This window comes from Garra rufa, chromosome 4 (genome assembly GCF_049309525.1).
Source record: "Garra rufa chromosome 4, GarRuf1.0, whole genome shotgun sequence".
Classification (NCBI taxonomy): Eukaryota; Metazoa; Chordata; class Actinopteri; order Cypriniformes; family Cyprinidae; genus Garra; species Garra rufa.
The window spans coordinates 32,367,485-32,394,354 of record NC_133364.1 but is presented as its reverse complement, the minus strand read 5'-3'; the positions used below and the strand labels follow the sequence as shown (position 1 = coordinate 32,394,354).

The 26,870-nt window shown below is 39.7% G+C and overlaps 1 protein-coding gene across 1 annotated transcript; it reads right to left on the bottom strand.

Moving 5' to 3' along the window:
- Positions 1-755: 755 nt before the first annotated feature.
- Positions 756-7,966, bottom strand: LOC141333844 (uncharacterized). The gene is made up of 2 exons (XM_073838992.1): positions 7,348-7,966; positions 756-2,638 (listed from the first exon to the last, which is right to left on the bottom strand). The coding sequence occupies exons 1-2, from the start codon at positions 7,754-7,756 to the stop codon at positions 1,500-1,502; spliced, it is 1,548 nt and encodes a 515-aa protein (XP_073695093.1). The 5' UTR covers positions 7,757-7,966; the 3' UTR covers positions 756-1,499.
- Positions 7,967-26,870: the final 18,904 nt, after the last annotated feature.

The following is a 26,870-nucleotide window of genomic DNA, read 5'->3' as shown; positions in this document are numbered from 1 at the left end:
CCGGAACAGGGACAGAAAAACCGGTATTAGTCGACAGCCTCAACCAACCGCAGGATAAGTGACTAACAAAAACATCACTTACCCTTCTTGCGGCTGGGAGGCCCTCTCCGTCGTTAAGTAAGCCTCATCACCGCCGCTGTTTAAATCCCGAGCGCGCCTCTCCTCAGGAGACCGGTCTCTCCCCGTGCATGCACGCTGGTGTCCTCGCGGGTCCAGGAAGGGGTGAAGAGGGAATCCCGCGCCGCCAGGAGACGAGCCACCGGACCCGCGGTCCGGCTGAAGACCGCACCAGAGACGGGCCGACGGGCCAGGATGCCGGGCCGTATTCCCCGCTGGAAGCTCCGGACAGCTCAAGAGTGACGAAGCCGCAAGAGATGCCGCCGCCCCTAGCACCCCGGTCCAGCGCGGGGAGCGCGTGCGGCCGCCGGACTCCACCCCTTACCTGGACCCTTCCCTATCGGACACTGCCCATCCTTCACAAAACCCCAGCACTCGAGGACACCAGATCCCCCTTTTATTTGGACACTTTATTTCCCTTTTTGGACACTTTTTCCCTTCATTTTCTGTTTAATAAAAGCCTCTCCGAGGCCTGACGCCACACCCACTGTGTCTGTCGTTTGCCCTCCGCCACAATATATATATATATATATATATATATATATATATATATATATATATATATATATATATATATATATATATATCAATGTGCAAAATTGCAACTCTGTTGGTTGTTTATACTTTATTATGTTACTGTACAGTCTGTAGTCTCTAGTCTCATATATTGTCTGTGGTACATGTTCTTTTTCTAACACTTGCAATGCTCTAGCCATGCTCCTAATTTCACTGTATGCAGAAAAATACAAAGACAATAAATGCTTTTAATTCAATTCTATTTAAAAGCTTTATTAAATATTTAAAACAAAGTATAAAATATCCATGGCTTTCAACTATTAAAATTTCAAGTACTAAAATTATAAGATTATTTTTTCCTTATGCAAATACAATCAGTTGACCACAAATGTTGTTAATAAAATATAAAAGTAAAGATAATGTATTAATAAAAAAAGTAACATTTAATAATGACTCAAAGCAAAATGATCATTACCAAACTGAAAGTAAAAGTGAAAACTAATGAGATTGATCTCTGTTCTACTAATTTACAAGTAGGAATGGGTATACATATACATGCCAGAGCAGTATGTATAAATCTGCCAGAGATATACACAAAATCACTTACAAGGTCTCTCTCCTGTGTGACCATCTCATGTGTTTTCAGATATGCTGATTGACTAATGTCTTGTTGCAGTGTGAACATTTATAAGGTTTTTTATCCAGTGTGGATCCTCTCATGTTTTTTTCAAATGTACTGACTGATTAAATGTCTTGTTGCAGTGTGAACATTTATAAGGTTTCTCTCCAGTGTGGATCCTCTCATGTGTTTTCAAATGTACTGATTGACTAAATCTCTTGTTGCAGTGTGAACATTTATAAGGTTTTTATCCAGTGTGGATCCTCTCATGTGTTTTCAAATGTACTGATTGACTAAATCTCTTGTTGCAGTGTGAACACTTATAAGGTTTCTCTCCAGTGTGGATCCTCTCATGTGTTTTCAAATGTACTGACTGACTAAATCTCTTGTTGCAGTGTGAACACTTATAAGGTTTCTCTCCAGTGTGGATCCTCTCATGTGTTTTCAAATGTACTGACCGACTAAATCTCTGGTTGCAGTGTGAACACTCATAAGATTTCTCTACAGTGTGGATCCTCTCATGTATTTTCAGATATGATGACTGCTTAAATTCCTTGTTGCAGTGTAAACACTTATAAGGTTTCTCTCCAGTGTGGTTCATCTCATGCATTTTCAAATGTACTGACTGACTAAATCTCTTGTCGCAGTGCGAACACTCATAAGGCTTCTCTCCAGTGTGGATCCTCTCGTGTATTTGCAGATTTTGTAATTGATTGAATCTCTTGTCACAATGTGAACATTCATAATGTTTCTCTCCAGTGTGGATCCTCTCATGTATTTTCAGGTCTCCTGGCTTACTGAATATCTTGTTACACTGTGAACACACATAAGAGTTCTCTCCAGTGTGAATCCTCTTATGCATTTTTAAATAAGTTGCTGAAGTAGAAAGCTTTTCACACTTAGAACACACGCATTCTCTCACACCAGTATGTGTATTCTCATATACTTGCAAACTTTGTAGAAGCCAAAAACTCTTACCACACAAATGGCATGAATGTGGTTTCACCTTTGAATGAACTTTCAAGTGTTTTGTCAGACTTGAAACCCATAGATACACTTTACCACATTGATCACATGTGTGCTGCTTCTCTCTAGTGTGGATGTTCATGTGCTCCTTAAGGTTTGATGAGCGTGAAAAACTCTTCCCACAATGATCACAAGTGATTGGTTTCTCCCCAGTATGAATTCTCATGTGATGCTCAAGAGCTATTCTTCTTGTGAAACTCTTTCCACACTGAGTGCAGGTGGAACATTTCTCTCCTCCTCTTTTCTTTAAATCCTTCTGTTTGGCTTGAGAGCAACTCAAAGGTATTTCTCCAGTTTTTAAATTATTTTTGTCCTCAACTTGACTTGATTCTTCATTCTCTTCTTTTTCTTCAATCAACTCTGAAATAAAAGTAAAAAAAAAGGTTAACTACTCAGCTTTTAACTTGCTGTGGAGATGCAGTTCTATTGCAAAAGCAAACGCAAACGTACTTTGTTTGGCCTTTCAAATGAAGACACAATTAGAAAATATTTTCTGTTCTATTTAGTACAACGCAAATATTTGAGTGGGTGATGCGCATTTCACAGAGGACTGTTTCCTGAACCTGGGACCCTTGTACACAAAGGGTTGAGGATTGCTGCAAAAGTTATGACATTAACCCTCAAAGACCGAGACAGCCGCCGGCGGCTAAAAATAACTATTGGTCTTAAATGTTTAATAACTTTTGAACCGCTAATCCAATTTGAATGCTTTAAAAAGTCTCGTAAAGTACAGAGTCTGCTCTTTTCAGTGATATCGCATTTGGATATTCAGAGGCTCCGTAGTAAGCGTGATTACGTCATCACATTTCCTCAGCACTGATTCGTCAGATGAAATCAACACGTTTTGGTCCTCTGAGCCAAACAGGAACGATTGTTGATGCTTAGTCCCACCCCTGTGCCCCGATTGGTTCAAACTGTCATCTATTCAACCAATAAACATAGGTTTTGGTCTTTTGAACCACTGATTAGTATGTTTCTTTGCAGATCTGAACAGATGCAAAGTGAAAGCAAAGTGCGTCTTGCGTGCATGAAAACAAACGCAAAATAACACATTTGCATGACAGCATTCTTTGAAAATGTACAGAAATACTCACGACAGAGCCCTTTGACATAAAACAAACCAAGAACAAGGATGAAACAACAGTAGATATCGGATAAAGCACTGGAATGTGGGTTTTTGGTCACTAGGCCATGTCCCGGTAAAATAGATTCCGACGCAGACTACAGCCAGCAGATCCATCTATTTGGTTGTTATATTATGTAACTAATTATTATATAGTTTTTAAAGATTATTTGTACTATTTTTTCGGTTGCACTCTGTATATTTCTCTCTCATTTTGTGTGTAGTTTGTGAATAATTTGGATTGTTTATTTATTTTTTTGTTGCACAAGACAGTTTGTGCATTTTTTCTTGTGCTACTTTCTACACTATTTGTGTTTATTGTTCATCTTTTGGATTAAGAATATATTTATGAAATAGTAAATTATTTTTTACTGTGTTTTGCTATTATTTAACACTGTTTCTGCAATGACTTTACTCCTGAAACGTTTTTGGACAGATCTATATTGTCAATAAACGAAATGGGCCTGTTTTTCACTGAAAAGCACCTAAATAATATTGTAATAATTGGCTATAACTTGCTTGGGGAATGTTATATATAGACAAAATTTTATTTGGAAGTGTAAAACACCTAAATACAAATTTTTAAAGAAAAAAATCTAAACTTCAGGAGTTTTTGTTTGAGTACACAGTAAAAAACACCCAATTGTTGGTAGCGTTTTTTTCCTAAAATTATGGAAATTCACTAATTTTTAGAGAAAACAAAAGGAAATTTGTAATTTTAAATTAGCTAGACAAAGTTCAAGTTCTTATGTTTATAATGATATATGACAATTGATGCTGACTGCTAGAATAGGTCTGAAAAAAACAAAGAAATATACAGGTGCCTCAGGTGCCCCAAAAATGTTCTAGGTCTTTAAGGGTTAAAGAGTCTTCTGTTAGCCAGAGAGGTTACCTTACTATCAGGCAATCCTAGTAACAATGATAGAGGGTTTAAATCTAGATCCTGAACTCAAAATCTTTTTCATTTCACAAAATATGTTACACCAGTAATCCTGTATCAAACGACATGACCATAAACAGTGAGTCAGGGTACCAATTTCGTAGATGTTTCAAAGTTGTCTTTTAAAGTTGTGCTCTTTTGGATGAAATGCCTAATTTGTAAAAATCTGAAAAGTTAAGATTTTGATAACTAATATTTATCTATTATTTGTTGAAATTACATTAATTTATTATCAATAAACAAATCGTGTAGCTTAACTATGCCCTTTTTTTACACCAGAGCTTAAAGCCAGTATCCATCATTCCTGGTTGGAAATCTGGATTATGTCAAATTGGAGAAAAAAAAACTGTTAAATTTAGACCTTCCCTCCAAGCGTCTAACTAACCGCCATGCTTTAAGTGTATTAAGAGTAACAGGATTAACACAACTTTCTTTAATTATTTTAAAACTTTTAAAAAACAATAGGTCTGATAATGAATATTTGCATAAACTTGTTTCAATATCTATTCCTTCTTATCCCTAAACTTGCCATCTACAGCCTCAAATGAACTGTCACGGTTCAAACAAGGAGGTCTGGGTCCAAATGCAGGTAAGTATTTCTTTAATGATAATAACAAAATAAACAAAACCAAAGGCCAACACGGCACAAACAGAAGACTAAATAACAAAATCAAAAGCCAAGATCAGAAACACACAGGAGACGAGACAATGCAGACATGAAGCAGGAGTGAGAAATGAGAGTTCTTATACAAAAGTCCAAATGGTGAACAGCTGTGAGTGAATCAGTGTTAACGACAAGGACAGGTGAATGCTATTAGAAGTGCAGTGTGAATAGCGACCTCAGGAGGCTGAGGGAAACCCCACAGCCCCAATCATGACATGAACTGCATAATAAACAAAAAAGAAATAAAAAGATGACAAGGCTATCTCCTTTCTAAGTGCTCCTGTCCTTAGACAGATTTAAATCCTAACCCACTCGAGCCATCAAGGCATGCTTGCAAATAAAAAAAAAATTAAAAAAATAAACCTTATTACATGGGGCTGTTAAACAACATATTTTAAGAATTCAGTCCTGACTATTCAAACGCGACAGCAACATTTGACAGCAAAGCACTGAACTTGAGTTGGGAAGCATGCAAAATTTACTTTTATTAACATCAGTAATTTGGAAAATGTATATAATCTACTTTTACTAAATGTACCATTAATTGACCAACAACTTAAGTGATTATAATTGATGTGCGATTCAGTCGCAAAGTGAAGAAAAGTTTTGAAACTTTTCTTACTACATACACACAAAAAAGTTGCTTGATGATTTGACGTTTTAAAATAGTTATTTTATCATTAAAAAATATAAAGCAAGTCAAAATTAAAGGAGTAATTCACTTTCAGAACAAAAATTTACAGATAATGTACTCACCCCCTTGTCATCCAAGATGTTCATGTCTTTCTTCAGTCGTAAGGAAATTATGTTTTTTTGAGGAAAACATTTCAGAATTTCTCTCCATATAATGGACTTTTATGGTGCCCCCGAGTTTGAACTTCCAAAATGCAGTTTAAATGCAGCTTCAAAGGGCTCTAAACGAGGAAGAAGAGTCTCATCTAGCAGAACGATTGGTCATTTTCTAAAAGAAATTCTAATTTATATACTTTTTAACCTCAAATGCTCATCTTGTCTAGCTCTGTGTGTCTGTGTAGAGATTAAAAAGTATATAAATTGTAAATGTTTTTAGAAAATAACTGATTGTTTCGCTAGATGAGACCCTTCTTCCTCAGCTGGGATCATTTAGAGCACTTGGAAGCTGCATTTAAACTGCATTTTGGAAGTTCAAACTCGGGGCACCATAGAAGTCCACTATATGGGGAGAAATCCTGAAATGTTTTCCTCAAAAAACATAATTTCTTTACGACTGAAGAAAGAAAGGCATGAACATCTTGGATGACAAGGGGGTGAGTACATTATCTGTAAATTTTTGTCCTGAAAGTTGACTACTCCTTTAATGACTAATGAGTCAATAAGTACTCCTCTGCTGTCATCTACTGGTTATAGTGGATATTATATATGTATATATAGTGTGTGTGTGTGTGTGTGTGTGTGTGTGTGTCATCATATAATTCATCAGAATTTTGACAGATATTGTGTTTGGTTCCATTACAGATAACATTTCAACTGGATTATTTTTAGAGCTTTAAAGAGCTGGAAATAGTTGTAAGGAATACTTAAAAGTCATTGAAAAGTGCTTGAATTTCTCTCCCAAAATGAAGTAATAGCATTGGACTATTTCTGCTGCACCACCATGGCTATAGTTAACACTACTGTTTCTGCATCTGGATCTTGTTTGATCTGTTCATAAAAGAATTCAGTAGCACTTTCTATGAAGCCTGTATTTATAATACATTATAAAAGTATTCTTAAGGCATTATAATGAATGAATAATGCATTATAAAAAAACCTTATAGTATGTTGTATCATCTCACGAGGATAAGAACAGTTTTAATGTATTGTAAATTGTAATTATTCGTGGTTATAGCTTTTAAGAGTATGATTACCTCATAGTTATACCTTATTATAAGTCTCATATCTTGCCATGTTACGCATGTAAATGTAATATGATATAGTCCATTATAAATTAAGTAGATTTATTAATATGCCGCCCATTGTGTCTTATAATCATAATCTTAAAAGTTATAACCTCAAATACTCGAGTATTATAACGTATTATAATTGTCATGATTATTCATGAGATGATAACATATGATTTTTTTATTTTGTATTATGCATTCATTATAATGCCTTAGAAATACCATTAAAATGTATTATAAATATGGTCTCCATAGAAAGTGTTACTGCCCCATCTATAGGCTACTTTTCAACAGACTCTGCTTTTAATTTCTATTACAATTAACAAAATCTAAAACTGCTTGAAACCGTCAGTATTATTAAAGCTTTGAAAGACTAATGTACCACAAACAGTCAATAAAAATGAATGGAGATTAAACACCAACCTCCACGTTCCTCCTGTTTTATTCTTAAAGGTTCGGGTTCCTCCTGTTTTATTTTCAAAGGTTCTGGTTGCTCCTGTTTTATTCTTAAAGGTTCTGGTTCCTCCTGTTTTATTTTCAAAGGTTCTGGTTCCTCCTGTTTTATTTTCAAAGGTTCTGGTTGCTCCTGTTTTATTCTTAAAGGTTCGGGTTCCTCCTGTTTTATTTTCAAAGGTTCGGGTTCCTCCTGTTTTATTTTCAAAGGTTCTGGTTCCTCCTGTTTTATTTTCAAAGGTTCTGGTTGCTCCTGTTTTATTTTCAAAGGTTCTGGTTGCTCCTGTTTTATTTTCAAAGGTTCAGGTTCCTCCTGTTTTATTGTCCAGGTTTCTGGTTCACTCGTGTTCTCCTCACTCTCCACTTTAACAAACACCATCTTCACAGCAGCAGATCTCAGTTCAGCTGATAACGTTACTTCTCCAGATATTCCTGCTTTCTTCAAAACTCACTCAAAAAGTCACACCAATGAGGAGAAAATTACATTTTATAATATTTCTATTATTTAGTGACCTGATTCAAAAACTGTATTTTTCTATTTGCAGAAACTAAATTTTTAACAGTTTGTACTAAAATATAATCACGACAAAACAACCAAACAACAGAGAGCGCAGTGAATCTAATTTTCTTCTTCTTAGGTTTAATGGTGTTAAACACCAAAACTATGTGTCTTGGTGCCACCCGCTGGACTGGAGTGTAACGCGCCGAAAGGAGGGAAAAATAATACGGGGGAAATTAGAGGAGAACAACAAACGAATTATTAGTAAAAAAAAAAAAAAAAACACAGCATGTAAATGGAAATGAAAAACAATGAAAATAAGATGTAGCCTAAAATAATAATAATCCTGAGCAAGAAAACATTGGGTTATGTGTCCGTCTAAATATTCGGGATTTAAGACATAACCTGCATGGGCTTAAATCCGTGAATAAAATTACATTACCTCCTGTCCAAAGATCGCAATAAGCTTTGTGTTTTGTTTTGTTTTGTTCCGTATACCCATTCGGAACTGCAATATATTCACATACATGTGAAACATTGTTGAATATATTGAAATATATTTTAAAAATATATTTTCCAAATGCATAAAATTCCTAACTAAAAATTTTCTCTAAAGTTTTGAATGTATAAATGTATGTACATATATGTGACAATATTTCATGTTTTATGAAAAAAATAAATAAATTATTAATTAAATTATATTAAATTATTAAAATATTATACATTAAACGAAAATTGCAAATTGCATGGGCACCAGAAGCAAAAAAAAAAAAAAAAGGAATCGCCCCACTATATATACATACATACATATATATATATATATATATATATATATATATATATATTGTGTGTGTGTGTGTGTGTGGTGTGTGTATGTATATATATATAAACTAACTAGGAACAAGGAAAAACCAGACAAACAGTCCAAAAACCTGACAGCGGAAGTGGTCGAATGTGGCATAATAAAATCTCTTTCGAGCTGTGTGTTGCACTCGTCCTTAATTAGCAAAACATATTTAATAATCCAACGGGAACACAGGGTGGTAACAATAACGTCCGACAAAGCATGAGGGTGAGCACACACATTAAATAGACAGACTGATTAAATTTTAGTTGTTGATGTCCTTAAGAATATATATCTGCAGTATAAGTGCCAAAATCCATCTCAATATATTTTTACAGCTCCTTTTTTAGGAGCGCTGTCAAAAACAGGTCGATTTTTGCCCATCTATTATATTCATGAGCCTCTCTTCTGATTGGCCTGTTGTTTTCTGAGTGACGCGCATCCAAGCCAACCGCAAGTAACTATGGTCATGTATGCTGTAGCCCAGAGCCTAGCCTGCTGTGGCTTGGTGATACTCAACAGGATATTTCAGAATGATCATTAATGTTTTTTCTTTTTCAAACACTGAATGCAGTAAGCTACTTAACTGTTGCTTTAGTAAAGCCCCTTTCATAATGCATGTGATTCCGGAAAATTACGGGAACGAGCGCTGTGTGAACAAAAGCCAGAACCAAATGCCATTAAGGCAGTGTTGCAGTGATGATGCACTTTACCCTGCGACTCTTCACGACGGAATAAATATGTGCAAGTGGAATGAAGCAGCGATCAGGCAGCCCCTCACTATCAGCGCTGAAAATCAGGTTAGTTTCAGTTTAGTGAAATGTAGGCGTCGCATTACATCTCACATCCAAATGTCACGTCTTTATGGGTTGTGTGTAAAGCAGGCACAGATTCCGGAAACAACTGTGAATAAACCTAATTAAACAATTCCAGAACAAATCGTGGGACGCATTAACGTTATCCGTGTATTTTCCGGAATGGCTGTGTGAAAGAGGCTGAAGTTGACGTGCCACTGGTCTCTTATATTAACGTTGTTCGGAAGCCTGTGTAATGACGTAGCTAGACATCTATCGACTGGACAGGGTTTTCTCCACTTGTTTTCGTGTTGTTGTTGCTTAGCAATGGATGGCATGGACGCAAAGTTGTCGAGGTTTCACAAAAGGAGGGTGGGACCGGGGTCGCTGCTCTGGGTGGTGACTGAAAGCGGTGACTGTGTAGATCGGACGTCATATTTTTATGGAAGTTACAGGGGCTTGTGAAAAGAAACGGCTACTTTATTTAGGCTGTGTGCAGTTTGCTGTGGACTGACTGTTTTGAAACTTATATGGTAGTTAAATAATCCCCAGACCTCAGTTATCATGAAAAAAGCAAGGAAATTTCGATTTTGACAATATGGGACCTTTAACACACACAGGTGCAGGCAATGAGGGAGAAACCAAAATATACAAAACAGTGATAAAATAATAAATATAAAAATAATAATATAAAAATAATATACACAGTCTAGGAGGGGACTTAGGCGGAGGACGGACTCCCGAGAGGAGGGCAAATGATGGAGTCCAAGGTGGTGACTGAATAATCCAGGGAGGTGATGACGGAGGTAGAAGCCAAGGAGGAGACAGGAGGGGTCTGAAGCAGGAGGAGCCAGGTGAGACCCAGACCGCAGCCATGATGGACGGTGGGACGGAGCGACGAGGCGCAGCCGGAGGAGTAGAGTCCAGAGGCGAAGGTGGGGTGACGACTGACCGGGGCGGAGCCGGAGGGACGATGGAGCCCGGTGGAGCTGGTGGACCGACGGGCGACGGTGGAGACGAGGGAGCTGAGAGCCAGGGTGGAGACGCAGGGTTGGAGGGCCGAGGCAGAGTCCAGGACTCTGAGGCTGGAGGCGAAGATGAGGGATCCTCAAGCCATGACACCGATGGAGACTGGCAGACCCGTGGTGAATCCACCGCACAGATGGTGCGCTGAGGGTGAGCTGGGGGACTGACCGGAAGCAGAGGTGGCATGGTAGGATAAGTATGGCTGTTAGACAAGGTTAACAGAGGGTGGGTGGGTGAGTGGGTGGCAAATCTACGTATGCTGACAGTTCGGAGTTAATAGTAAATTCTTTGATTATGTCCTTAGATAATGGTGACTTCTGTTTGCAGTCCATTAATACATTTCCCAGGTCCAGATTTTGCTCACCCTTACCGGCAGTGCAGTGGACGGTGCTGTCCTCAGCACTCTCATGCTCCACTGACACTTTCACTGTCATGGGAATTGTGGCCGGCTCTCGCACCTGGTCAGACGTAAACTCTTTGGTAGCAGAGAATCCGTCTGTGGTGCTCCGCATGTCGGGGTGGTGGCTGGCTGGGTTCTGGGTCCGGAGTGGCACTGGTGAGATTCTCCATGGAACTGGCGGGGAACGAGGCTCTCTTTCTTGCCAGTGTCCACTCCAGAAACGTGGCGAAGTTCGCTCGAGGGCCGTCCTCGGACGACGACGCTCTGCATGACGCGTTTAAGCTAGCGTCATAAAACGCAGAGCGCGTCGTCCCGGTTAGCTGGTGGTGTGAGCTACGAGCTGGAACATGATGATATATCCCTCGAACGGCTAATCCCCCTGCTTCAACCAAAGGAGGATGTATTCCGGACGCACGGCCGTAGCCAGCTATGAGGTCACCGAGGTCCGGATCTCTGTAATCTTTTTATATTCAAAAATAAAATGTCAAGCTCTCTGAATGATTATTTAGCCATTTAAACCACCTCATATCACATGAGTGTTTGCAATTCATGTTGCTGCGAGAAGCTAGTGCAGTGAACGGGGCTTGAGAGCGTGTTTAGTGAGAGCGCGGGTGCAGCCTCCGTTTGTTGCCAGTTCCACCTATTATACGTCTTTTTTGACTGTTTTTTCCAAGTTAGTGTGACGCCGGTTTCACACTGCACGCGTAAGCAGGACGTAAGCAGCGCGCATTCATTGGGCTTTCACACTGGCAGCGTTTGTCGCGCGCAGCTGAACCGCAGCTTGTGTACTGCAAATATAGATGAGTATCGTTCATTCGGTCCCACATTTCAGGTGTTCTCCGACAACTGTCTGTCATGTGCATTGAATTGTGATATGGTTGTATGTTGTAGATTAAGTAGAAAATGAGAAACGCTAAAATATTGAATATATTTTTAGACAAAGATCTTAAAGGTCTTAATAATTACCAGTTTGGTTTAAGATAATTAAAGGCAACAGTTTTTCAATAACGAAAAGAATAAGTATGATATTTGGGGTACTAATCGCCCCGGCTGTTGGGGCTAAAGGCACAATAATTTACAAGATAAGTAATAGATGACTGACTTTTACATTTGTTGACTCATATTGTCACGTATCTGGTCTATCCTGTCATCATGAACTCTTGCACCACACTTCATGGACTTCATTCCCCACAAACCACTGCACTTATCACTGCATTCACCTGCTCTCACTTTACTAATTACCGCTCACAGCTGCACCTCATCCCACTGACTGCATTTAAGCTTCACACACACACAGCCACTCTGCGAAGTCTTATTGTTCCATCTGGTCATTATTTCCGAGCGTTTATTCCCGTGTTTGATTTCCTGTGTTTTTGATTCCTGGACTACTCCCTCCCGTGTTTGATTCTTGCTGCCAGCCCCGACCTTTCTGCCTGTTTTGACCACGATTTCTGCTTGCTCCTTTGTGTTTGTTTGTTTGGAATAAATGCTGCGAATGGATCCGCACGTCTCAGTCTGACTCCCTGTGACACATATGGTATATATCATATTTTTTTTTATGGTGGATTTCCAACTTTGAGATAATGAAACCATCATATTTAAAACATGATAAGACATATCATATAAAAATATAATTTGTTGTTACTACTGTAAATATATATATATAAAATTATTATAGGATCTCCTTCAATACTTTCAGAATCTTCACTTTTAAAAATTATTTTGTTTCTGTATTTTAAAATATGTTTTATATTAACATTTTAATGGCAGTAATTTAAATTTATTTATTCTTGTATATATCAAAACAAGCAGAAAATTTGCTAAAGTGATTGTTTTGAACAAGTAGGCTAACTAGACATTATTTACAAAAAAAACCAAAAAACATTATTTTTACTGGTGAGCCATTTAAACCGTGATTGTGTTACATGTGAACATGATTTTATGGTGAAATTGTTATTTTTCATGTTAATCAGGCCAGTTTTGATCAAGATCGATGCACTGTGGCTTTAACCCAGCGTAAGCGGCGCAGCAAAAATAGACTCGGCGCCAAAACGATCGCAGCAGTGACGCTTCTGCTCTGCTCCTGCTACGTGCTGCCGCGCCGTCCCTGCGTGCGGTGTGAATGCTCTAATCTGTTAAGGGGCGGTCACACTAGACTTTCAGCATGCGTAATTTTTTCGCATGCCGCTTCGAATATGGGCGGGAGCAGGATATGACGTCACGCGCCAAGGTTTTCCATTTGTCCGCAACATGGACTCCGATGTGCTTGCACTGTGTTTGTTACGACGACGAGAGGTTGTGGGTTCACCCTATTCTCCGGTCGCGGAATGAGCGGGGAGAGTTCCACTCCTTAATTCAAGAGCTTCGCCTGGATGAGGATCGCCACAAGGGGTATTTTCGGCTCAATACCGCCGAATTTGATCGGCTGCTCACAATGGTCGCCCCGGTGATTGAAAAGCAAGACACCACACTGCGTCAGGCTATAGGCCCTGCAGAACGTCTTGCGATCTGTTTACGGTGAGTACTTTAACCTCAGAATATTTAATGTTATGATATCTGCAAAAACTTAAACATTTTTACCCCGTTAATATCAACAGAAAGTACTTTTGTAAGCTACTTTTGTAAGTATCTCTATTTGAGGTCATCTTAATTTACCACGCCACCTGATTTTTTTTTTACCATGTAAGTTAGTTGCCAAATGTTTGCCAATATTTTATATACTGTTGTTATAATATTATTATGTGTAGGTTATGAATAAACGTGTTTCTGGATGTAATTTTTATGAACTTTTTTTGCCATCTAATATTCATTAATATTATTAAAAATCTTTCACTTCAGGTTTTTGGCAACTGGTGACTCCTACCACACAATATCCAAGAGCTTCAGGGTGGGAAAATCCACTGTACTTGGAATAGTGCCATCTGTAGCCACAGCCATTTGGGAGCGTTTGGTAGGAGACTATATGCCGGTGCCTCAGGAATCAGACTGGAAGGAGATTGCTGAGGGGTTTTCAACTAAATGGGCTTTTCCACACTGTCTGGGTGCCATTGATGGGAAGCACAATACAATTAAAGCTCCTGCTGATTCTGGCTCCCTTTATTATAACTACAAGGGGCAGTTCTCTATTGTTCTTCTGGCAGTTGTGGATGCCAACTACCTCTTCAGAGTTGTAGACATTGGTGCATACGGCAAGAGTAGTGATGGTGGTTCATTGTCTGCCTGTGCTTTCGGAAGAGCTCTCAGAGAAGGAACACTCAATCTCCCGGATGATGAGCCCCTACCTTGGTCCAGTACCATTTGTGTTCATAGGAGATGAAGCATTTCCCCTCCAAAAACACCTTCTGCGTCCCTACCCAGGAAGAGCAATCCCTGTTGACCAGAGGGTCTTCAATTTCCGTCTCTCACATGCAAGAAGAATTGTGGAGAATGCATTTGGCATCATGGCAGCTCGTTTCCGTGTCTACCACAGAGTGATGGAGTTGAGCCCATGTAATGCAGAAAAGATTGTGCAAGCAACCACCATCCTCCACAATTTCATAAGATGGAGTCATCAGAATTCTCCTTCCACCACTGGATATGCTGACCCAGGTGCTGCACTCCATGCAGCTGGACGGATGGGAAGCAACACTGCATCGCGGGAGGCCCTGGCTGTGAGGGAGAAGTATAGAGAATACTTCAATTCCCCATGTGGTGAAGTTCCTTGGCAGTACAACCAGGTTTGAGGCGGCCTGGCTCTCCATAAAAAGGCTCTTTTCAGAGCCACTTTATTGTCATAAAAGAGTCAATTATTCCATGTATGTTTCCAGCAACCAAGAACATCTCCAGTAGAATGGTAAGCTTACACCTAGGATCTCCAGCCAATTCAGTCAAATTATTTGGACTGTACCGCCACCGATTAACGTAAGTTATAGTTAAAAGAGTCTGATAAAGTAAGCAACAGGACAGTCAAAGTAATGGCATGAAAATGAGTAAATTCTGACGTCATAATCATTTTGGAGTGAACTGTTCCTTTAATGCACTAGCAAACAACACTGAAACAACATTAAACATCTTCAAACTCATGTGAACATATTGAATGAAAATGAATTAACATTGCATAGAACTAAGTAGTTAAACCAAAAATGAATGTGCTGAATTAAATCACTCTCTGGCCACCCAACATGCAGAGTAAATTGTTTCTTCATTGGAACAGATTTGCAGAAAAAATCAACATATCACTTGCTCATCAATGGATCCTCTGCAGTGCTGTCACAATGACAGTCACCTGATTAAAAACATGACAATAATACACAAGTCAGTTGTTTGGACTCTCATTCTAACAGGACACATTAACTGCATAGGATTATTTGGTGAGCAAGTAATGTGATGTTTATTTTCTTCGAACTTGTTCCAATGAAGAGACAAACTACTCTGCGTAATGGTTCATGTATCTTAACTGTCAGAGCTGTACTCTGCCTCATGTATTAACTGCATTATTTTAATTTGAAGCAAACTTCTGGTTTGTCTGGGTATACGCGAGAGTGCTGGTCGAATGTAGGTAAGGAAGCTGTCAACATCATCATATTTTCTTTTTCTTTAACAATGGCCAATATTTCATTTTCAAAATCATCCATGCCACTTGATTTCTTTTTTCTTTTTTTACATGCAGTGGTGCTCTGGCTGCTGGTGCCTGTTGCAGAGATGTGGTGACTTGGGGCCTGGCTGGGCACCTGGCTGCTGGGCACCTGGCTTTGGGGGACCTGCCTGCTGAGGACCTGGCTGCTCGGGACCTGGCTGCTGAGGACCTGGCTGCTGGGGACCTGGCTGCTGAGGACCTGGCTGCTGAGGACCTGGCTGCTGGGGACCTGGCTGCTGAGGACCTGGCTGCTGAGGACCTGGCTGCTGAGGACCTGGCTGCTGGGGACCTGGCTGCTGAGGACCTGGCTGCTGGGCACCTGGCTTTGGGGGACCTGCCTGCTGAGGACCTGGCTGCTGAGGACCTGGCTGCTGGGGACCTGGCTGCTGGGGACCTGGCTGCTGAGGACCTGGCTGCTGAGGACCTGGCTGCTGAGGACCTGGCTGCTCGGTACCTGGCTGCTGGGGACCTGGCTTCGGGGGACCTGGCTGCTGGGGACCTGGCTGCTGAGGACCTGGCTGCTCGGGACCTGGCTGCTGAGGACCTGGCTGCTGGGGACCTGGCTGCTGGGGACTTGGCTTCGGGGGACCTGGCTGCTCGGGACCTGACTCATTAAAAACATCTTCATTTGTCTTCTAATAGCTTTATGACATGATTTTTGGCAGAACTAACCCTTTAAAATGTAAAAAGAATTCAATATAACATGTTTGTGAAAGTCTAACTTCATACAGAATTGCTTTCTTCAGATGTCTACCTGGCTACTGAGGACCTGGCTTCGGGGGACCTTGTTGCCGGGGACCTGGCTGCTCGGGACCTGACTCATTAAAAAGATCTTTATTCGTCTTCTAATAGCTTTATGACATGATTTTTGGCAGAAATAACCCTTTAAAATGTAAAAAGTATTCAATATAACATGTTTGTGAAAGTCTGACTTCATACAGAATTGCGTTCTTCTGATGTCCACCTGGCTGCTGGTTCCTGGGCTCTGACTGCTTGTGACCTGGGTTGCCATGGGAAACCTGGAAATTAATTTTTTTTAAATGAATTTCAGTACTGGAACAAATCACTGACATTTCTATGGCTGCACGATAAATTGCATTTATATATATATATATATATATATATATATACTACACTACACTACACTATACTATACTATACTATATTAGATATAGTAAATATCCTTGTTTAAGTAAAATGTATTTTTATTTTTAATAAAAGTCACAATAGGGAATCATTCTGCTCATGTTCCTGCACCTGTTTGCTTGTGCCTGCACTGATGGTCTGTTCTTGAGGAATTGGAGGATAATTGCCACATGTGGGCCTTTCTGTCACAAACGGTTCAATAAAACGAAGTACATCAAAAAACCTCCATTTTCTTCTCTGTCCTCCCTCACTACCACTTCTCTTACTGTCTCTTTCTATGCGTCTCTCTCTCATGTAGGTGTCTCTGAGTCCACGCCATTTTTTCTTGCAAGTTTCAACTGAAAAATAAAATGCTATTGCCAGGTTGTTGATGGAACAGAGTGTGTATAGTTATATATATATATATATACATATATATATATATATATATATATGTGTGTGTGTGTGTGTGTGTGTGTGTGTGTGTGTGTGTGTTTGTGTTTATGTATATATGCACACACATAGATGCATTTATACACACCCTGCTGTTCAAAAGTTTAGGATCAGTAACAATAAATATATAATCTATATAAAAAATATAATTTATTCCTGAGATGCAAAGTTTTTTTTTTTATCAAATCATGAAAAAGTTCATTTTAAAAAAAGGAAGCAGTTAAAACTTTCCAACATTGATAATAAATCACTGTATTAGAACCATTTCTGAATTCATTAATAAATCAATATTTTAAAGTATATTCAAATATAATTTTTCATTCTAATTTACTATATTCCAGTTTAGTGTTGTTTTTATGTATTTTTGATCAAATAAATGCAGCCTTGATAAGCATTCGAAACTTTTTTTAAAAATATGTAAATTCTTACAGATCTCAAACTTTTGAATGACAGTGTGTCACACATGTACATAACGTTACGTAAAAATTCCATTCATTTCATCTATTCCTGCTTCCGCTGACACCGCGAACCAAGCAGCTTCTCTTTTTATTTGATTTTTATAATCTTTTAGAGACGTATTATATAAAATAGGACGGTGTGAAACTGCTAGAATTACCGATTCCTCCATCTTCTATTTTCTGTACAGAAAGGTCACGATATGACGTTTCGATCTTCTATTGGTCGCTCGCTTTCACGTCATGCGAATTCGCTGGTCAGAGTTCACCATACTTGAACTTTCCAACGCAGCGAAATGCAAAACTTTTCGCACGGGCTTGCGTTTCCGGTCTAACGCATTCGCATGCGTATGAATGGAAGTCAATGGAACGAAAAGTGCAGTGTGACCGCGGCTTTAACTGTGCGTTCACACCGCCGGCGGCGAGAGCGTCAAAATTCGCTCTGGCCGCCCTGCAAGCAACGCTGTAGAAAGATTCCTTGACGCTCTGACGATCGAACGCTTGGTCTTGTATTTAAAGGGGCCGCAAAGCAAACAAGCATGTCGATCTTGTGCAGACTGACCACAAGTAGGGTGTAAGTTAACCTCATTAAATATTTTAAACGTGAAAATAAGAAATTGAATTTAATTGTAGTTACATGTTTACTAACGAAATAAACCAATTAAAAGCCATTTGTGTGGTGTGGCTTTTGTGTTCATGGTTGATAGCTAGTCTAATTTCAACATAATAGGAGACATTTACTAGCCTTGGTCTTTAATTAACATTAACATGAATTTGTGTGCGGCATACATTGCAAACCTTCTTGGTTGCAGTTGGTCAAAACGGTGTTGTTTTGAGCAAATGAATTGCATTCCCGCTGAAAAGCAAACATTGTAGCGGGAAATGTTGCCTATAAATAGTGTTGCGCGCCTTATCAAATTCACATCACGATGGAGGATCAATTTGTTGCATTTGGTGTGGCATTGCTCTACCTGCGGAGAAGACGTCGGAGATCGGTATGGGTGCATGAGATTCTCCAAGCATGACAGCAGCTTGGGGAATATCACCGGCTGGTGCAGGAGCTGCGGCTGGATGACGGCAGGTTCCAGCGATACTTCAGGATGGATAGGGAGCAGTTTGACAACCTGCTGTCAAAAGTGGGGCCGCGAATTGCGAGGAAGGACACCAACTATCGGCGCGCTATTGAGCCGGCTGAGTAAGTTAAGTAAAAAGTACTGTATTCCCCTCTGAAAATGCAGTTGAGTAGAAGTAGAATAGAGAGGTGTCATTAAAAAAAAGTTAAAAGTACCTCAAATTTGTGTGCAAGTAGGCTAAAGTAAATATTTTGTTTGTTCCATTTTGCCTTAAGTAATTATTAGTTGTTGTTTTTGCAGATTCTTGGCCACTGGAGACTCCTACCGCACCATAGCTTTCAGCTACCTTGTGGGAGTGAGCACCGTGGCAGGGATTGTTGAAGAGGTCGCCAGGGCAATATGGGATGCCTTGGTGCAGGAGGTCATGCCAGTCCCCACCACTGAGGACTGGCGAAGCATCGCCACTGACTTCTTTCATCGGTGGAACTTCCCCAACTGCCTTGGGTCCATCGATGGAAAACATGTTGTGATCAGGGGCCCTGACAACTCGGGGTCCCTGTTCTTCAACTACAAGGGGACTTACTCTGTTGTGCTCCTGGCAGTGGTAGATGCCCAGTACTGCTTCAGGGTAGTGGATGTGGGCAGCTACGGGAGGACAAGTGATGGCGGTGTGCTGGCTAACTCCACCTTCGGCCAGGCACTCAGAAATGGGACCCTTGGCCTGCCACAGGATGCTCTACTACCAGGTGCAGAGCATTTGGGACCACAGCCACACGCATTTGTGGCTGATGAGGCCTTTCCACTCCGCCGAGACCTCATGCGGCCTTTCCCAGGACAGAAGCTCTCCAGCAGGCAAAAAATTTTCAATTACAGGCTGTCACGGGCAAGGCTGATTGTTGAGAATACCTTTGGTATTCTCACAGCTCAGTGGCGTATGTACAGAGGAGTCATTGAGATCAGCCCTGCCAACGTGGATGCCTGTGTGAAGGCTACCTGTGTCCTGCACAACTTCCTGAGGAGGTTGACAAACAGCACCAGGACGCCCATACCATCGGCTGGAGACGGAGAAGCTGCTGTCCTACAGGAGGTCACCCGATTGGGCAGCAACAACGCCACACGGGAGGCCATCCGTGTCCGGGAGAATTTTATGAGCTATTTCTCCACAGAGGGAGCTGTCCCATGGCAACCTGTGGCATAAGACATGGCTTTAAACGGCTCTTTTAAGAGCCACCAAATAATCAAAAAAAAGCATGATTTCCATCGAGTGTGACAACACCCACTCTCCTCTGGTGAAAAAAGTACAGTCCATAATGTGCTTAAAGTGCTCTATTTTCACACATAAAAATGTATTTAAAACATGTTTAACTACTCAAGTTTAACTAAAGTTGGTAACTAAATTTTATTTTTAATAAAAAAGATAGTATGTTAAAAGCACATTTAAGTTCATATTCATGGTGTCTCAAAATAGCACAATACAGTACACAGTACACTTAGATGTTCTTAGGAATATCTTAAGAAGTTCTAAAGAAGATTTTTTTGTATATTAAGTATAAAATTAATGTGTGAAAATAGAGAACTTTAAGTACATTATGGAAGTGTGTGTTTTTTTTTTCCCACCTTGGTTCCCTACATGTTTTCAATATGATATGGTAGGTAGAATATGATCAATCTGTAATATAAAACACATACAACCAGAAATGTTGACAATATTTTATTGCCGGTACATGAACTAAAAAATAAAAAAAATATTCTTCAAAAAAACTTTTTGGAAAACTTGGAAAAATTTTCACAACTTGAATGAACACTGTTGGAACACTTTTTTACAGAACAGTTTTGAACACTGTTGGAACAAATACTTAGCTCATACTCATAAAAGGCTTCTTGTGTGTGAGGGAGAAAGTACAAGGTGCAGCTGACAAGACTGCGAGGGAAATAAGCTTACTAACACCCCTCACAGACTTGTCAGCTGCCCCCCGTTACTCTCTCCCCAGTGTTCAGTGAGTCCAGCCTCCAGACATTTTGCTTCATATACTAGCTTGTGAATTTGGAACTTTAAATCCTGCCTGGTCCTCAATGACAGTGTCCTAAAGTCTTCCAGGAGGCTTTTAAAAAATAAACTGTCACTGTCCTCCTGAGGAGTGCTAACTCTCCTACTCACAGCCTCCAAAGCTGTTAGCATCCTCTCATCAAAATCTGAGTTGTGTGCTCTCTTTCTCCTGTGTGAGTGCCCCGTCTGTCTCTGAACGCTGGACTGGCTCGGGCTGGATGGTCCTGCCTGAACATGAAGGCTATACTGACTTGGGCTCACTCAGCTGGCTCGCCTCACACTGCTGACTGTGTGTGTGTGTTGTCTGTGCTGCCTGACTGTGCCCGACCATGGCATCCTCACTTTCCTCTGGGGCCAGGGCTTCCCCAGACCCCTCTACCATATTGCTGGCAGTCATTCTATCTTCTAGGAAGGGGTTGAGGAAGCCCATGACCCCACTATAGCGCCATGGCCGAACACTACTCGCCCCTGCTCCACTCCTCTTCCTCTCTGCCTCCTTCTTCCTCTCTTTTCTGTATGTGTCCCTAAGAGACTTCCACCTTTTTCTGCACTCATCCGCTAGTGAAAAGACAATAGAAAACACATAAGAGATGAAGAAATGTTTATAGAGTGTTGGGCATAGCTAATGTGGATCTGAATAAATAAATAAACAAACATATTTAAACTTATTCAAACATATTCATCACCCACATTTCAGTATAGCTTGTTTGCATGCTATGTCTAAAATTCCATAGCTGTATGTGTCACCGTCTGTATATATTTAAGCGTAATGACATTTATCATTATTTTTTTCGCCAGCTAAGCAATCAATACTGTGACAATACCACAGGGGAGACCAGGTATAGACACTTCTGTTTATCCTTGTAGAAAAAAATAAAATAAAATAGGCGGAAATAACTGCTTGTGAGACATACACCTCTCGTCTCCATCCGATGTCAGCATTTTCACCACAGCAACACTGTTTTGCGTGTTCTGGCGCTAAAGTTAGCATGCAATTCCCGCTTATTTTACAGAAAATATATAACGTTAATATGCACATCAGCAACTTACCAGGAACACCAACAATGTCAGACACCTTGGTCCATGCATCATTTTTTTTATTTGTATCCCTGTACGCAAACAGGGACACGTCGTAAATTATGGGGAAACCCGCCACAGCAATTATTAATTTCTCCTCCATTTTCCTTGGGAACTAATGTGGCCGGAACCAAAGTTTACAGGACTGCGTTCTTTGGAATCCTCTCAAGCGGTGAACTTCTACATTCCGATTGGTTGCCGCCGAGCCGCATCATAGCTCATTACCATAAAGTTGACCTGACTTCAACTCTCCCCGACGCCCACACCGCCCAAAACTCGCCGCGCCGCTCTCGCCGCCGGCTCACATTGAAAATGAATGACTTCCGGCCACTTTGACGCTCTCGCCGCCTGCGGTGTGAACGCACAGTAACATGGGCGCCGAAAAAAATATGCGCTGCTTACGGGTGCAGTGTGAAACCGGCGTAACTGAGTAACGGTGCGTTCACACTACAGCATCAAATTTGTGCTCAGTGCCGCTGGCAACGCTACAACGCCACTGCTTTGGGGTGTGTCAAATTTAGGGCAGAGCACGCCTCTGAAAAACAACGTTTACACCCTGTTTGCGTTTCATCCTTGTCTTTTAACGGCGGTTCGCAAACTAAACACTAGCATGTAATGAAAGCATGCAAAGTGCATTTACTTTTGCGTGACTTTTTCAATAATATGTGATTTCAACTCAGTAATCCACCAGATTCGGAAACACGCGTCATAATCTTGCCTTGCCTGCTTCTCACAGCGATTGGTTGTCGCCCAGCGTTTTGCGCTCGAGATTTGCATAAAGTTGAGGAATGCCCAACCTTTTGACGCAGTCAGCTGCTCTCAACGCCTTCTTCACGCCGCTTCCAATCCCAAAATGCACCACGCGACCGTTTACGCTCAACTTCCACATGAATAAATTGAATACGCTCGCTTCGCCCCGCTCGCTACGTGCCAGTGTGAACGCACCGTAGCTGAGCGTGGCAAGCACTCGTGCGTATGGTAAAGGCAGCGGAGCTTGTGTGTCCTAAGAAAAAAACAGGCGTTTGCCAGTATTATCTTGTCAAGAAATACTGTGGGTAAAAGAATTAAGGACCTTGCAAGAGACTTGAACCGTCTGAACGACAAAGTTACTTGTTGCTTGGACTGACGTTAACAGCTGGTTGCTGATTGATGCACTGTTTTCCTTTTATTTGATGATCGCGCCTGATGTGCCTGCGCCGTCCGGGAGGCGAGTGGTAAAATAATAATTATTCTTGATTACTAATTTTAATCAGTACATTATACCTAAAACAATACCTTAAAAACAAAAACTTAATTTTACGATCTGAAATTACTTACTGTATATACTGGTGAACCCCTTTTAGTCCAAGGATGTAGGCTATGCGTTCATATAGTAGGGTAGAGTGGGGGAAAATGCCCCCCTTAAGGAAAATGTGACATTATAGTGAAACAAAACATAAATGTGACTAGAACTGCCATCCCGGCTTTGAGTGACAATGGCAGGAGTTATTCACCAAATATTAAAATTGCTCAGCCTTCATAATTAATTAGTATTTTGACTGAACATATTTTTGTACAAAGGGGCGTTTTGCCCCAGCAGTGGGGTAAAATGCCCCCTTTTATTACCAACCAGTTTTCTTCATAGATCAACAACAAAATGAACAGACTATAGTTTTTAATCTCTAAAAGTAAAAGGCAAGTAATGTATCAACATGTATATATATTAATATTTATTTGAGGAATGTCCAAACTATCAATATTTTTTAACATTTATATTTATACATATAACTAAGCCATGCAAACAAATATGTTGAGGTAATTTTTTTTATTGTGTTCAAATATTTTGATTTTACCACCTATTTATACTGCATTAAGTGTAAAACAAAGGATTTGATAGACAGAAATATGTTATTATAGTAAATATAATAGAGAGAAACTATGCCCTCTGGTGGGCGTTTTACCCCTCAGCGTAGGGGGCGCTTACCCCACAAGCAAGTCTTTTTTTTTTTTTAAATACAGTTATATTCCTTATAAATAACATATCCTCTCAAACTACAGACTTCACTACACTGTAAAAAATGGCTGTGAAATCTACAGTTATTTACTGTAGATGTCACAGTAACATTACTGTATAAGATTTTTACAGTAGAATATTGTAAAGTTTACAGTAAGACCGTAAAAATCACAGTAGTCCAAGCATTATAGTTGAAATCACAGTAGTCAAATCATTACTGTAAAAAAAAATCACAATTTAGCCACTATTGTACTGTAAATAGTAAAGTAAACTACTGTATTTTCCTTTTTTTATCATATCTTTCTTTGTAGCCCTTTCACATGGACTGCCCCAGATTATTGTTGTTCAGAATTCATTACCGGAATATGATATAAATACTCGATGGTGAGCTTTAAGTAAAAGTGTAATATTAAATAAATTAAAATGTGTCATGTAACTTGTACTCTGATACACCTGCTGCAGGAGCTTTCTATTCCATACAATATATATATTTTTAAGAATTCAAATAAGATTCCAAGAATATTTTTTGTTTGTTTGTTTTGTGACTGTAAATGGGTGTTAACAGGGCAATAAAATATTTGATTAGCCTTATCTTAAACTTTTCCAAAGTCTCCCCTGACATGGTCTAACAATATAGGCTTCATAAACGCATAATTTTTTGAGATATCATCCTTAGACTTGAAATTAAGCATGACCATTGGTTATAAGTTGCAATAGTATATTCACATAATTATGTATATTAATATTAAAATATTAATATTAATCTTTTTATACATTTAATAAATATATTCTTAATATTTGTTGTTTTTATTTTTGAGCTTATATCTCAATATTAATAACATCTAATTAATTTTTAGTTTTGAACTTGAAACTAAAAATTTAATTGAAAACTCTCAAGCTTTCTCTAATTATGTGTCTATTCAGAATGACTTTTATTTTGGGTAGGCTATGTCATGTGCATTACTTGCCAAAATTGGGGCTGTCTGGTACACTCATAAATTTTCTTTGGAAGCAGGAGAGATAAACGTGCAAGTTTCCAGAGCTGTTTCTGAGCTGCAGGGCGAAATAAAGTGCCGACAGAGTGGGCAGGGTTTACCCAGTCTAGAAAGTTGTAGAATCTGTGGGAAAAAAGCGCGAAAGCAGCATTTCTGACTCGTCGGACTCGTCAGTGACAGAAAAGCTCCGTTAATTCTAAAATTTACGTTTATTTACTCACGCTTTGTCTTGTAGTTGTAACGTATTTATTTATTTTTGTTTTCGTCTTTTGTGTTGATTTCTTTCACTTTTTGCTTGAGAGGAATTCAACGAAAACGTTTAATTCCGTGAGAGCTCCGACAGAGACGTTTTCACAGCCGTTAATAACAGACTATTATTAACGTTACTCAAATTTACGTTTTATTATACACGGCTTTGTCTTGTGGTTGTATTTATTTTGTTTTCGTCTTTGTGTTAATATCTTTCACTTTTTGCCTGAGAGGCATTCAGCGAAAACAAATCCGTGAGAGCTCCGACGGAGACGTTTTAACAGCCTTTAACGTTAACGTTAATGAATTTTTCCCCACCCGTGGCCTCTGCCGGAGTTTCCATCTTGGAATCGCGGATCCTTCACCAACTGCTTATCAGAACTTCCGGACAATCAGTAGGCTAAGTAAATTTACCATCACTAACGTAACTTACTAGGAGCAAAAAAAAAAAAAAAAAGTTCTGTGCCACACCCTTGTCAGGCTGTGGAAAGCCACATGTATACATGCTAGCGCTAACAGCTTGTCATAAAAATGAATTACTCGTGCAAGCACTGTAATTTCACCACAGCTTCAATTACTGCATTTGTTCATCATTTGAGCATACACAGAAATCTAGCTAACTTTAGATACAGGTTTGTGTCAGGTTTATGTTATTGGTGGTTGAGCACTTTTTCCTTAATAGACCTCACCTCACAATATAGCCCACGTGGTGCAAGCTTCAATCTCAATTCTTGGGTAAATGCTGGGTAAAGTCACTGTTGTCCACTGTGTGCAAAATATTTTAATTAAGAGAAAATTGATGTAGTGTTGTAATTGATAAAGTTATTGTGGTACTTAGTTAATTTTTTATGTGTAAACATGCAGAAACCTTCGGAGAAAAAAAAAGGCTCATTGCTCCCTTATCAACAAATTTCAAAAAGCTTTTTCTATCCTAAAGATAATATACCGTCTACCTTGTTTCAAGTAACTCTTATCTTTGCTGGCATAGGAGACTACCACTCCCGCAGATGCAGAGGCCCAGCTGTCTCTCCCAATCACTCCAAGGATCATCATGCTCGGTAAGTTTCACATTCAATGTTAACGAATCCTTTGAATGCATATGTGATATGTATGCTCCCTGCCCTGTTTTTACAATAATTTTTGTGGAGAAAATCTTTTATAGAATGTATTGCTATGAAATACAATTTTTGTGATGACTATTGTCTTTACTAAGGAGAGACAATCCTGACTGCCAAAAAATGGATGCTGTCAATCGAGGGGAGGGTCGTAATCCCACCTGGTGCTCACATGGCGGACTTCACCACTGTCTTGGCTGCTCTCTTTGCCTGTTACTATGTATTTAACCTAGAGTATCAGGTGGAAGCCAGCACAACACTGGAGTTTGTTCAGAGGTATTTTTTTTTATCTTAAATAGTTTGATTGCAGTGTAAAAGCAAATTGACAATTGAAAAGCTGTTCAAAATCATCTTCTCCCTTTAAAATTAGGGTTGTGAACCGACACTGGTCTAACAGTTTGGTTCGATTGCGACTATCATGTCATTGATTCAGTTCAATTCGATATCACAAAGCATCACGATGCACCGCATTCTCAATTTAAAATTTTTCCTCAACAGTGATGTGTGTGCTCTAGGCATGTGCCGGTATCAAATTTTCATGCTGTGAATTATCACAATATTTTAATTGCTCAGGAGAAATGGATGGAGTGGTGGTGGTGGTGGTGGGGGAGGGAACAACTTGCATTAAAAAAACAACTTGCATTACAATAGGTGTAATTGTGATTGTCAAAACATTTGGTAACTAAACAGAATTTTACACAATTTTCACGATTTCAATTCTTGGGATTTGATT